We start from the raw sequence: 14710 nt of genomic DNA on the forward strand, positions 1-14710 counted from the left end.
CAGAAGAGCACATCAGGCCCAAGATAAAAGGAAAGATGTTTCCTAGGGGAGAAATGGTATCATGCAAATGAGGGTCAGAGCATTCACAGATGACCTTGCCCAAACCTTTCCAGACACAGCACTCAGCGTTCTGAAGAAGATAAACAGGACACAGTGTCTCAAGAAACAGGCTCAGCTGCTGTCTCTGCCACTGTCTCAGTGTGACCATGGGCATGATCTGCTTCATCTCTGCAGACTTTTACCTGCCAGGAGAGCTGCAATACTGATTTGGTGTTACAAGGAGATATTCATTAGATGCCAAGTTCTGAGGGTCCTGATAGGAATCAGGAGAATGGGGGACATCAGGAAAATTTTTTCACTTTCAAAAATCTCTTTCCAGCAAAACTAAGAAGCCAATATAACCCAAATTTAGTCTTTCCTCTAGGAGACCTGACACAGAGGATAGACAAGTAACATTTTTAGCACCTGCCTATGGTGAAGCTCTGGAACTTTTCAAAGACTGCCAGTTTTAAGTTCCCATACTGTCAAACAGGCCATCAATATGCAGGAATATTCACCAGGGTCAGTGCTTGGGAGCATATTAATAAATTTCACAATACCATCAAACAGCAAGGCCAGCAACTCACTGAGAAAAAGGAGCTGTTCCACAGGATGAGCAGGCAACATCTGCACAGCCCCTTCAAAGCCTAGCACATGTACAAAAGTTTGGGGATTTTAGAATGTTTTACATTCACACTTACCAGGAGGAACAGGCAGCTCAGAATAATTCACTTTTCTCCCTGCCTTATGTGCTCTTATGGCATCCTGGTATTGCTGCAATCAAAGGCACTCAGTAAGAAACAAAATAGAGCTGACTGTGAATTAGCAATCATTTGTATTTAACCAGCATAAACACTGTACAAGACTCAGTATTTTACTACAATATGTGCATTGTCTCTATTTCTTTCTCCGAATGCTTTCCAGCTTCCCCACTGGACCACTTTTCAAACAGAAAGACAATACACAAATTATTTCAGCCTTGGAAAAATCTTCAGCAAGAGAACTAATTCAAATGGCTTTGCTGGATGCAAAGAGCCACATTTTAGTTCTACCTTGGCTATCCTGTCGTGCATCCTGCCCTTCCGATCGTCCCCGCTGGCTTTGGCCTGAGCTGCTGCCGCCCTGTACTTCTCCAGCCGCTGCTGCAACGCTTCCAGCACCGTCTTGGGCTGCTGCAGAGACTCTGCAAACCACACAGACAATTAAATACCACATCATAAGGATTTCAAAACACACAAGGCTGCCTTTCTCCTCCCCTTCCTCACCTTCTTCAGGGAACATCTCTGCAAAGTCTCACTACAAACACTGCTGTTATAAAGAAAGTTTCATTAACTTTTACTTCCATCACTGATCCAGAACAAAAGTAGACTGGATTGGCAGCAAACAATACTCAGTAACATTAGCCAGGTTTACACAGTCCTGCTGCAGTTCAGTGGGAGAGGTCAGACCTTCAAGTGCTCCCCAGCTGTGCATTTTCATGACTTACTAGAGAAATGCAAAAGTCCTACCTGAAGCTTCTTGGGTCTGAGGTTCAGGTGTTGCAAGATCCTGGGAACTTCCCACTCGAGGTGGTACTTTTTGCTTAGATGCATCTTGTACATGTCCTAAGCTTTCAAGATCTGCAAAGCAGGGAAAGCAGGAAGTTTCACAGCATGTTCCACACACAGCAATTACTGCTGCATATCACTCAGAAAATCATCAATTTGACCACACCTTCCTGAAAGCTTTTTTTGCCTCCAAATAGTATCGCCATGGCTAGCTACATCTAAGGTTCCTATTATCCACAGAACATGCTTTATAACAGAAAATCTCAAATGCTGATTTAATTTTGGTTAGGGCTGCTTGAGGGGGGAGAAAAAAAAAAAGCAAAAGTAGTTCAAGTATTCTAAGAATTCTCTCCCCAAAATATAACTTGGTATCTTAGCAGATGGAAAGAGTGAACAAGTCTTCTAATTGACTAAAATATTCTAGTAACAAAAGATGTGCTGGAAAAGGGAAGAAACTCATATCATCTATTCAGAAACTCTAGTTTCTGGTATTGTATAATATAAAACTAGAAGATTATTCACTGCAAAAATCTTAGACTTTTTAAGGCAAGGTTATGCCCTGGGTGAAGCTTCTCTGCAAAGCCATTTAGTGATCAGTAACTTGAGTCATGAATCTCATGATTTACCAAAATAATCTGTCATTTTGCTTCTTAGTATAAAATAATCCACTAAAGTAAGCTGTTTAAAACACTGGGCTACAAAGACTAAGTATTAATTACTGGAGGGAATACTGCATCTACTTAAAAAAACACCAAACTCTCTCTTATGAGAGCTGAGGTACCTTTAATATTGATAACTTGCTTTAAAAAGTAGATTTTAGTGCACTGCAATCTGTTTGTTAATCTGAATATTGTGAACTTTAGTTGCAGCACATAGCACCATCAAATACTACAGCAAATTTTAAGAATGTGCCATTATCCTTCTTTCCCTTCCACTTCAAATATTGGCTATTATCTACACTTAAAAAACCAGGAATATCATCAATACTTGTTTGAACTTGTAATTCACAGAAAGTAAATGCAATATAAGTAATGATACCTCATTTCTCTTCATTGGTGTTGATTAGACTGTCAACATGCAGTGAGCCTCAGTCCTAAACAATCTCCAGTTCTTTTAATAGCTTTGCAATCAAATGCAGAATCATTCCATTACATCATAGAGAGACTTCTGAAGAGTTTCCTGACTACAAGCCTTACCCTGAGGAGATGGAGGCATATTCTGGAGGTCTATTGGCTGCCCACTGTCCAAAGCTTCCAACACCACATTGAATTTCTAACATGGAAAAAAAAAAAGGTTTATTCTGCTCTGTTCAAGACCTGCCAGCTGCCACAGTAAGTATGTGACATTTAATGTACAGAACAGGGTATGTTCAGCATCTGGGATTTCTTGAGTGCATACCTTGCCTGTCTTCATGTACTCCTTTGCTTTCTCCAGGTCCCCTTGCTGCTTGGCTTTTAGAGCTGCTAATTTATACTCCTTCTGCCTCTTAAGTAGGATTGCTCGTGTGCTGCTGTGCTGGGGATCTGGGAGAATGAGACAATGCTGAGATTGACACAGAGCATGCAAGATTTTCATCCCTTGCTACATCCATCTATGCAAACCCACATTTGTTCCCTTTTGCTCTAAGTCACATCAGCCATTTACAAATATCCTTTCTCCTCCAGTCTCCAGAAGTCCTATCTAACATAATAATTCCAATTTTCTTCCAAATCTTCCCAATTTAAAGAAAAAATTTTAGGTCTTTAAGTTAGTATCTCAAAACTCTTTAAAGGCTGGAATTCCATATGTCAAACAATGAAGGAGAAACTGAGGCACTGATCCAGTGCACAGAAGAGCTCTAACACAGTAACTGATTCCACTGCCAGAAACTCAGCATTCCACAGACAGCTCTGAGACCTTTAGCAGGGAAGTTCCAACATAAGCAGTGCTTTGCTATACACAACACAAACCTCAGGGAAGATGCAGCATTAAAACAGGGTTGCAACTGCTTCTCCTCTCAGATCACAGTACCTGTTTCCACAGCAGGATCAGCAGCAGCATGACCTTGTAGAGACTCTGTTTCCAAATGCTCCCTTGCCTCAGGAGAAGCCTTCTGCTCGTCATCTGCAGCAGACTCAGCTTTATTCTCTGGTGAATCTCCTGAATTCTCCAGCTCCACTCCCATGGCTTGAGGTACGTTAGAAGAACTCTTTCCTGTTGCAACAGGAGGTGGCATTTCTTCCTCATTGATTTTTTTGCCTTTCTTCACTGCAGCCAGCATGGTTTCCAGTGTCTGGCACAGAAGGAACAACAGAGTCAATAGGCATTTTCATCAAACATGTTACTAGCATAATATCATTAAAAGACAAATTCATCCCCTTATATATGACAGGCTCAGTAACACACACCACCACAGACTGCTGCCCTTCAGCTCCCTGTTTTTCTGCAAGGAGACCTTCAGTGCCAGTGAAAGAAGTCCAGATACAAGAGAGACATAGTGCAAAGGCCTTGTTACCCAAACCACATAACTGCAGGTACCTCAGCACCCAGAATTATTGGAGATCTGCTGTGATCCACTCAGCTTTGTCACAGAAAGTCACCAAGGAAGCCACTTATACCAACTATAGATGGATTTTGTGCATCCTTAAAATATAATAAAATTTTATTCTGAAATGCCACTGCCTACATGGATCCAGGGAAGGAAGGGGTCTGCAAACCTATTTAGTGCAATGAGAAAAGCCATTAAATACTAACAAAGGAAATGGAGCTTCAGCTCACCACTTATGGTAAGGAGCTCTCACCATCTCTAACTTGGGTTAACTGCTGCTCATTCTTTTAAAACCCCTCCTCCACCCTAAATATTACCTTCCTCAGTATTTTTATTTTTTAAATTTAATTTGAGATTCAGACAAAAGACCACCATGCACTTCAAGCCAAAACAAAAGTTTTACTTTCCAAATGTGAAATGGCAGTACAGAAAACAACAACAAAAATCTCATCGGTGCCAGAACCACTGCTATTTCTTTTTAGCCATGGCATTGTTTGACCTGTTGAGTAACAGTGACAGAGCTACTCTGAAATGACTGCATGTGAGACTGGGGTTCAAACCAGCAACCCATAGGCGGCTCCCTCTTCTCCACGTGGGGGTGACAGACTGAGATTGAAGTTCACAGTTCCAAGAACTACATACAAGAGAGAACTTTACACCATTTGTTGACATGTAATTTTGCTAATTAAGTAGCTGTGAGCTGTGAAGTGAGATCTGGTCTATTATCCTGTCACACTGCTTAGGCACAGGGAAATTCCCTACCCTGAAAAATGAAGGAAGTGGCAAAGTGCACTAAGCTCACTACTGGATGGAATAGCTGGTTTGCCCATTCCTGTGGCTCTCAGAAAGGCCAGGTTTCATGTACATTCCTGTCAGAGCTGGCAGGCAGTGGACAAACACAGACATCTTTCTTGTGCTTCTTCTTCCCCAAGTTTGGCCTCAATTGTTCCTTTTGTACCCCCAAGACACCTGGTAGCCAGTGAGCCATTACATCCTGCCCTGCTGCACAGCCCCGAGCTGTACAGCTTGCTGCTGATGCAGGAGAGCTGCTGAAAGCAACGGGGAGAGAAAGGCCCTGCCCAGCAGTAAACAAGCACTGCAGCTCACTGCAAGCACGCCACCTGCCTGGAACCACGAGAGGCTGGAGAGACCACTCTCTGCTGCAGTTCTGAATTGCCTAAATCAAAAATCCTGCTCTATTCCTTTTCAAGCACAGCCAGCACACTTAGGGAAAGGCACCTCCTCCCTCTGTCTGACAGAAATGAGTGGAAGGTTAGTACCTAAAGGAAGGCTGCAGTGATGAACTGCAAGGTGCACATGCTAGGAAAACTCCTAAACTTTAAGGTAACACTGAGCAGTCACCACAGGTCAAATCTGGATCCAGCCAGGTGGGTTTAACTTCAGCATGTACCACAAACCCTGCCTCCAGCTACCACCTGCCACATTCAACAGAAACAAAGCTGAAGCACAAAAAGCAGCTGAAGCCACACCTCATCTTGTGTGTTTGCTGTGTAAGGTGGGTAGCCAGTAACAACAAATGTCTTTAAAGTAACACCAGGCAGCACATGAAGGTTTCATCTCCCTGTCAACAGACTCAAAGGGCTGGGAAGACCACACGTCAGAGAGCTGGCTTTGCCTCATTCTCACTCACATCCTGATGATCTCAACTCACCTTCAGGCCTCTCTCGTACCGCCGTATTTTGGCACTCTCCCCCGACTCCTTCGCGTTAGAAATCGCCGTCCTGTAGTCAGCAATTCTCCCCTCGAGTGTCTGTTGTAGCTCACTGGTAACAGCAGGAAGTGAGGAGGTCTCAGAAAAAACAATAAAACAAATCAAGAAAACTTATTTCATCCAGCTAGATGAGTTTTGCCACTGCACTGAAAAACAAACACTCCTCTTCTACACACACACTGCCGTGAATTGAGGGCAGGAAGGAACAGCCCCTAAAACAGAGGAGCGTTTGTGCTGTGCTAACGGTCCCTGCATCCACCTCTGGGCTCTCAAAAGCCTCACAGAGAAGAATGGGTGGAGAGACTTGGGAAACTCTCACTCACAGAGTAATTGGAGCCATGTGGTCGGTGAGTAGGTGAGGAGAACAGTGAAGTCTCTGAAACCCCACACAACAGAGGGTGTGAAGAGGTATTCTGGCACAAATCTTAACTTATTATTTTCTTATTTTTAAACCATGCTGGTTTGCTCCCCTTCTGGGCTTCAACCTGGCTTTACAACAAGAGCTCTTTTTCCTCCTCCTACAGCCTGGAATTAGTTCAGTGACAAAAGCAGACTAAGCAAAGTCATGAGTAGCTACTTACAAACTCTCCACAGCCACAGAGACCCTGCAGATGGCTCCTGATGTAATTATTGCCATTATCTCTATAGAAACCCTCTCAATCCCATTTACTAATGGGCCCAATGTACAGGGCACTGGAATCTGTGGCACACAACAGAAACATGCAGTGACTGAATAAAGCATTTGACTACATGAGGACTGACAAATGAAGCTGAAACAGATAATGGTATTGATAAAAAAACCAAAACTATGTCAGAGATGCTGAGTTATAACATGTCTCACAATTTCAGCACGTTGTTCAATACTCTTAGGGAGAAGATATGAACTCTGGAAGCCTGCACTGCAGTCTGAATGTTCCTATGTATAATGAGGGACAAGACATGCTTGACTCTCCAATTCTCTGCTAACATCAGAATTCATCCTTGGAACAAAGCAAAAGGATCACCTGCACCCACACAGCACTGGTTTCCCCAGCAGTAACTGCAATAATGTGGCTTTTTCTTCTTTGGAAGAGCTGCCTAGACTCTTGATAATGACCCTCACACAAGCCACATGACAACACAGATTCAGCAAAACAGTCAGAAACACAAAGCTCATTCCTACCTGTGATTGCAGTTCAGGTAGTTCATCTTCTGGTTCAGCTGGGGATGGCTCTGTTGCTGTTATTTCATCCTCACAGCTTCCTGTCTCACCCTCTTCCCCCAGAACTTCTTGCAACTCTGCCTAAAGGTAAAAGTAAGAGCCAACAAAAGGCTTTTCCTCCACATTTTCTCTGTCCTCAAAAGACAGAAATAAAATCACGTCTAAAGTGTCAAAAGCTTTGGATGGATCTTGAACCCCAGTGAAGAATCTGAAAATCCAGTCTTTTAAATTAAATTTTATTTTTCATTATTAATTTAAACTGAATACCACCTTTCCAGAAACCACTGAAAAATCACACTGCAGCCCCAGGATCACCACACAAGTTTGTGGCTGGAGATATGAAGCTGGAGAAGTTCAGAGAAGTGCTTTTACAAAGATTATGCAAACCTAAATTTCAAGTTTTCAGAAAGCCTCTACTAGCAATGGCAGTCAGAACCACTGCTTAACGCTCCTCCCCTAAATCCTGATGTTAGATGAGTCACTGAAGCAACAAAGACTTTCTTGAGGTGCTCTCTCAGGCAAAGCACTACTTGAAGCAGTAGCAAAATGGTGGCAGATGTCACTTTAAGGAGACTGTACCTGACTCTCTTTCATCAGCTGACATGGAATGGGATTCCTGCTCTTCCCTCAATTCTCTAAGACCTCCACACATATAAATGTTAGGAAACCCTCTTACTCTGCTGTGCAGGGGGATGGATCCCGCAAAGACTTGCATCTAATGGTGCTTTTGCAATATTTTAGCTTCTCATCACAAAGTTAATAGACATTTTTGCTAAATGCAGTACTGTTAAAAAAACCCCACATATTAAAACTCTTTGCTAACAGTTATGCATACCAACAGGTCTGTATCTTTCTCCAAGTCTTCATCATCTGCATCTTCCTCTTCATCTTCATTCAGGTCCTTCATACACTCTGCAGCCATCTTTTCAATATGATCCATGGGCAGAGGAGCTGTAAAAGGAAATCCCAAGGAGCAATAAACCATAAGGAACAGTTATGCAGTCACTGGGTATAAACCCTGAAGGAGCTGAAAGAGAGCAGTGACCTCCCCTCTGGTGCCCCCTTTATTGCACAGTGTTGTAGGTAACTGAGAGTATAATGATGGATAAATGGCCAAGACTGGGAAGTGAGCACCCAGGAAAAGCAGCACTGGGGTTTCTGCTATGACAGTCAAGGCAGGCAGTAAGACACTTGCACATCTTCTGCACTGTTGACTCGTGATGATGAGATTCAGCCTTTTCCAATTTTTTCTTGGCTCCTTCATTTTGCAATTTTGCTTCTGGTCTTCATCTTGAAAACTCTACTTAACTCCTCATTGCTGAGTTCTCATCTGTGCTTCATCCTGTGCCAACCACATCTTCCTAAATTATCAACTTCCTCCACATGCTCTCAAAGGTGAGGTTGTTTGCCCACAAATGCCAACTGTCCATGTAAATGCCTCTGATACTTCCCTATAAAAACACATGACTGTGACTCACCAGTGGCAGTAAAAGCTGCAAAAAATACAGATCTCCAGGACAGAGCTTTACAGTCAATTTAAACGGATCCCACTCACTCCCTGCATTTGCTGAATTAGCTGAAAATTAACCCAGGTACAAAACTGTTTCTGTTCAAATAATCTAATTCACCCCATCAGTGCTTCAGTATTTGTATCAAACACGTTGCTCATGAATTTGACCCTTACCAAACTCGGACTGCAGGCCATATCCAACAGCAACTGGCTGTGCAGAAAACCGCAGTAGAAGCAAAAAATCTAATCAAGCCTCCTCAGATGGCTTTTCAGCTCTAATCCTGTGCAGCAAGATGAGACCACAATTTCAAACAAGTGAGTGGCTGCCCAGCTGGCACTTATCAGAGAGAGCAGGGATCTCTGTGCTTAAGATGTTCCAACAGTGCAGCTTTTGCTGGAGGACGAGGCCATTCCCCCACATCTAATCAGAGCTCCAGGATGGAATCCAGGAGGGAGGGAATTACAGCACCTGGTGCTCAGCCAAGAACCAAGCACATGAGTTGCACTGCATCCCTTTTTCCTGTCCTTTCCCAGACAGGATCTGTTTCTCCCCTGTCCTCACTGCAGCTCCTCCTTTCCAGGCAGTGGCCTGCCTGCACCCTGCCCCACCACTGCACTGGGCCAGGGCTCAGGAGCCCCCAGTGCCAGCTGCCCAGTTGCTCATTCTCCGTGAGCTTCTAACCCACATACTTCCAATTCTAACAGGAAAACAGAATAGCTGCACATTACTTTGGAAAATCCTTCTGAACCACACATTTAGAAGACACAGTGCATGTTAGACATAGTAAATGTTAATTCTGCAGTGACTGATTTTCCTCATATGAATAAAAAGACTAAAACAACAAAATAAGTGACATGATGAGGGAAGTCAGCTCTTGAAAAGCTGACAATTCAAGACCTCCTGATACACAGATTCACCTCAAAACATTATTATGCACATTTTAGCCATGACTAACCTATGTCCAATGGCAGAAGTTCTACTATTATGCCTATTTGCACAATTATGCCTATTAGCTTGAAGAGTTTACTAACATTCTGAAATGTGGAGTGTGGAAATGATTTAGAATTTAGTTTCAGGTAGAAACATGTCCTTTGTCTATCATCAGCTACAATGTTTATAGAGTTGTCTTGCCAAAGCATTTCAAAATTCTTAATTTCCTTGCTGCTCTGTGTGAAGCCCCTTCAAATATTATGGGGAAATTACTGCAGAACTGCAAATAAGGCTGTAGGTGCACAATCCCTTCCTTCCTGCAGCTGCTCACACACCTGCAGGTCCCATTTTCCTTGTCTTACCTCAACCACTGGCTGTCACCCCAGCTCTGATAGACAGGGAGCAAACTTGGTTCAGCTGAAAAGCTCCCACAAGAACACAAAATAAACAAGGTTTATTTTTGTAGAGGAGTTCCTGAACCAGCTCACCCTGCAGCTCCGCAAACACAGACATGCTCAGAGGCAGAGCATGCTCACTGGAGTGTCCCTCGCAGAGGCAGCCTTGTTTTATGGTAGATTACAGCAAGCCTGTAAAACACTGAAATGCTGCATGCAAACACCACCAGACAAAATTAACAGATACTGAAAGTATTAAGAACGGTAACAGTTCATTCCAACAGATGCTCTAACCTGCATAACACAAGCTACAGGATTCTCCAAGCTATTGCATCAGTATTTGCCTCTGAAAATGGGATTCAATTTCGGTTACAGACTCCAAGTAACTAAAAATATAATGCTCATTATGTAAATTCATTCTTCAAACTAAAACAGAAGAACAACCACATGACAAACAACTCACCCTCCACAAGAAACACAATTTCCCTTCTGAAATCATCTAGCGCCTACTACACCTTTTTATGACTTCATATGCTAAAAGAGCATGTCTTAATTTAGCTATTAAATGGGCCAGCCACTAGAGATATTTTTCCTATAGTTACAAGAGCATGAACAAAAAACCACTTTTACACTGTGGAGTAACAAATTAAACCTTTCAAAGTAAAGCAAAGAGCAGCTGCAAATGCAGCTTCTACCAGTGATTAAAGAAACAACCATTTTAGATAAAGATTTTTTTTTAGATAAATAATAAATTCTGACAAAACTGTTAAAGGTAAATAAAATTCAGATACTTTAACTTACTTTTCACCTTTGGTTTTGGTTTTCCTTCTTTCACTTTTGCCCCTGTGATAGCAGCAAGCTCTGCTTCAAGGTCCCCATCATCCTCACCTTCCTCTGCACCCAGCAGCATCTCTTCAGGATTGAAATCCACAAACAACCCCAGCTGGAGCCAAGGGAAAATAACAATACAGAATAATAAAATACCCTACAGTTAGAACAAAGATGACACTCAAAAGCATTACATTGCATGGATTATTTAGACATTTTCATGCATTCTGAATTCTGTTTATTTTTTTTACAGGCTGCCATCGTACCACTTCTATTACCACAACAATGCATTCCAGGCACCCACAACTGGTGTAAGGTACATAAATCTTAATTCCCCACAAGTATTCCCTTTAAAACTCTACATAAACCATTTCTTAAAATCAATCCTATTTAATGGTTTGACATAACAAGGTAGAATAAAATGTTTGTTTTACTGAGCTTCTTGGAGTAGATACCACCAGGGAAGTTCAGGGCAGTGCCTGTAACAGCTAAGCTAAGAAATATTCACTCATCGTTCACACACAACAGGTCTGACATGTGCACACTGCAGAGACTTCATCCTTATCTTCTGAAGAAGCTACATTTATAAACACAGAACTGTTCTGTCTTCTTCTTACATCAGTTTCTAAATCCCATAGAAACAAACACAGCCATTAAAACCCAGCAATGCCCACACTGCACTGAAGACAACCATCAAACTGGCTGGCACAGATCAACAGCTACGAGATAACATCTCAGGGAACAGTACTAATAACAGGAATCAAGATATGATAGTAGGGGTTATCACTCTCTTGTGGCAAAACATTCCAAAGTACATCAGAGGAATCTCTGGAGTCTTAGACCAAAAGGTATTCTTTCAAAATGCCTATTTACCACATTTTTTTTTATTTCTGGTTGAGATACTAATTGTCCCAGAAAGTTTATAAAATCATCTTAAGTATGCTAAGATTTTTTATAAATATGAATGAACACAATTAAAATTCATCCTATGAGGTAGATGAAGCTTTCCTCAGACTTTTCTGAAGCACAAGCTTTGGAAATCAACTTAATGATCCTCACATGGCCAAGGAGGCAGCACTTCAGCTTCTCTCCAGCACAGGAAAAAACATCAGCTGTCATTATTCTGAGGGTTAGGAATCTCCTTCTGTCTCGAGGATCTGAAGTGCTGCAAGAAGCTGTCTGAAACTTTATAAATGAATGAGAATAATAATATTTTTTTTTAACCCAGTAGGAGTCAAAGTGCCGGTGGCTACTGCCCTGAAACATCCTGTGCCCTTCTTTGGACCATTTTATAATCCCAAAGGAGAATGTGAAACAGAGCTGAGAAACACTGGTTCCAAGGACCAGCAACAGCACTCAAAATCAGGTGTTTGTTTCCTAGCCCTGATCCTGCCCTTGACATTCCCGAAGGCACTGGGCAGATCAGTCAGCCACTCTCTGCCTTATCCATCTCCCAGCTGTAAGGCAAAACTAAAGTATTTGCACACTTGGCTAGAACAGAAAGAAGGTGAGAACAAGATTTAAATAGGAAATACTTATAACGGTGACCTAAAGATTCAAGTTCTATGGAATACACATAGACCTTTCATCAATGTGCAGAATGGATCAGGAGCACACAGGATCTGTTCATTACCACTCTGCAAGCATGGACAGTAAAGAACTGCAGCAACCATGAGAAGTCAAGAACACAATTCAGCAACTCTAGCTCCAAGTCCCAATACATTCAATAAGGAACATTTCCAACGAAATTAGTAGTATTAAAGTAATGTTTAAACAGAAGAAATAAGTTATAAAAAGCTTGCAGCTGATACACTACACAACAAGAAACCATTTTAAGATGAATTAATTTGAAAGCAAACAAGCCGTTTGTTTCAAGAAACACTCATCCATGCTGTAAGACAGGCTGAATAATTAACTGTATTGAATTAGAAATTAGTAAAATATGTTAATCAGATTCTTGATTTACTCTCTGTCCTTTCAAAATGAGGTTTCTTTTTTTTTCCCCGAAAGGAGGAAAGAGATTTTCATCTTTTATCTTCTCCCCTGCTCAGATGAATTAAGTTCTACACCATCTCTCACTAGAGAAATGCAAACTTTCACACTGGGGCCATGGTGACATTATGGATCACTAACTGCAGCATTCTGCCATCAGTATGAGAACTCTGGTTCCTCAGAAATCACCAGAAGAAAATCTTAGCTATTTTCTCTATTCTAATAACCTGTTACAATTAATTTTCACATTTCTCTATATTCTTACTGGTTATTCCACCTGTTACTTGCTTCTATTCTACCTTCAATGGTTTCTGAAATTCTGTTCTGGTTCTAACATATTCTTTTAACTAACTACATTTTTTTTCTGTCAGTTTTCTACCCAGAATTTTGTCTTGACTGCATTTCTAATTTTGACACTGTCACCTGACTTTCTACACCTGCCAACCATGACTAATTATTGTTTCTCTCCATAAGACTTCTGAAACTTCATTCCAGGGTAGATAAGTATGGAAGAAAACCCCAACACAGAGACACAGTTAAACTCATTTATCTCGGGAAAGGGGCATAGGCTTATCAGTCTATCTATTACATGAAAAAATGACAAAACACAGGGAAATTAAAATTAACTGCCTTTTGTTTAGCACCTTAATATTCTCCCATATATGTCCCTTAATTTGTTACCTGGTATTCTGCTGTTCTTATTCCTGTTTACTTAGGAGACATAAGGAAAACTTCCAGAGTCACTGAAGTTGTTATTAAATCTCAACACAGCTCTGCTAAGAAATACTGTAAGCATGAGTCATGAGGTCTCTTGCAAAGATTACAGCATTACAACACCGTGCCTGCCCTGCGAGACCTCCACAGCTGCCTATCAGATATTTACTTGAAGAATGCACTGAAGAAGGAAGGAAAACAAGCACCGCACAATCTAATTTTTCCCATGATCCTGCAATGCTAGTAACACATGGGAGATTCTGCAGGAAAACAGCAGCAAGAGGTCTGAACGAGACTATCCTGAGGAGCAGAGGGAGTAGAAGGCTTCTCTGCCTGCTCTGCAACCACATCTCCCTGGCCCTTTGCCCTTCTTACCTGCTTTGCAACTGCAGCTCCCTGGCCCTTTGCCTGAGGGCTCTTTTTAGGTCTTCTGCCAAGCATGTTGGTTCATGAATTTCAGAGGGTTGTGTCTCTATAGGACTGAGGGAACACGGAACTTAAAGTCAGTGCCCTGCCTATGCCAAGGCAGAGCCCGCCGGACGGAGGCGGCCGGCTCGACCCCGCCGCTTTCCCGGCCCCCCCTCACAGGGCTCCCGCGCCGTGAGGGCAGCGGGGGCAGCGCCGCGGGACGCGCTCCGCGGGGCCCGGGGAGCCCGGCCCGGCCGCACCCGCGCTCCGCCCGGGCAGCTCGGCGGCACCCTGCGGGCAGAGCCGGCTGCGGGCGCTCCCCGGCCGGCGCAGGGACGGGCTGCGGGGGCGATGGGCCGGGAGCCGCGCGAAGAAGCGCGGAAGGGCCGCCCGGAGAGAGCCCGGCCCCGGCTCACCTCAGCTCCCGCCCGTGCGGCCGCAGCTCCGCCCGGCGCGGCTCGGGGAGGGCCCGCCCGCGGCGGCTGCGCGGAGCGGCGGAGGGGCGGGCCCGGAGCCGCGGCCCCACGGGTTCTGTCCCAGCTTCCCCGCACACATCGCCGTGCACAGCCCCGGCACCGCGGCGGCTGCCGAGGGGCGATCCCTGATAGCGATGGGTCAGACAAAGGAGTTGGGTGTTTGAATGGCACAATCCGTGCGCTGTTGTTACCGTCTCCTCCATTCCAGCATCGAGCCAAACTGGAAGCTCCTTTTAATAACGTTGGATTGCAACCTGGACGTTCCTTTTAATTCCGTTAGTAAGGAAAAGTTTAGGCGCATTTTAACAGTGCCTTTCATTGAGTGTAAAAGTCACTGAGGAAAATCTGCAGAATGCCAAAGACACCATAAACCTTAAAAAAAAACAGTAATGCAGGTAATCTTCTTCGAA

General features: G+C 43.2%; 1 protein-coding gene across 3 annotated transcripts in view; it reads right to left on the minus strand.

Annotated features, from left to right (window-relative positions):
* The window catches only part of CC2D1B (coiled-coil and C2 domain containing 1B), a 28329-nt gene extending 13807 nt beyond the window's left edge, over window positions 1-14522 (minus strand). Inside the window, exons 1-12 of one of the 3 annotated variants that reach the window (XM_086842129.1) lie at window positions 14241-14522; window positions 13792-13896; window positions 10684-10825; window positions 7882-7997; window positions 7008-7127; window positions 5786-5897; window positions 3597-3858; window positions 2985-3109; window positions 2783-2858; window positions 1548-1658; window positions 1092-1222; window positions 741-813 (exon numbers count right to left, since the gene is read on the minus strand). In XM_086842129.1, the coding sequence (XP_086698255.1) occupies window positions 741-813; window positions 1092-1222; window positions 1548-1658; window positions 2783-2858; window positions 2985-3109; window positions 3597-3858; window positions 5786-5897; window positions 7008-7033 (916 nt within the window). In that variant the 5' untranslated portion in view covers window positions 7034-7127; window positions 7882-7997; window positions 10684-10825; window positions 13792-13896; window positions 14241-14522. Of the gene's footprint in view, window positions 1-740; window positions 814-1091; window positions 1223-1547; window positions 1659-2782; window positions 2859-2984; window positions 3110-3596; window positions 3859-5785; window positions 5924-7007; window positions 7128-7881; window positions 7998-10683; window positions 10826-13791; window positions 13952-14240 lie in introns of those variants that run through there. The other 2 variants (XM_086842128.1, XM_023932413.2) reach the window with 2 other exon arrangements.
* Between the last annotated feature and the right edge of the window lie 188 nt (window positions 14523-14710).

The sequence above is a fragment of the Cyanistes caeruleus genome, chromosome 9 (assembly GCF_971803275.1).
Source record: "Cyanistes caeruleus chromosome 9, bCyaCae1.hap1.1, whole genome shotgun sequence".
Classification (NCBI taxonomy): domain Eukaryota; kingdom Metazoa; phylum Chordata; class Aves; order Passeriformes; family Paridae; genus Cyanistes; species Cyanistes caeruleus.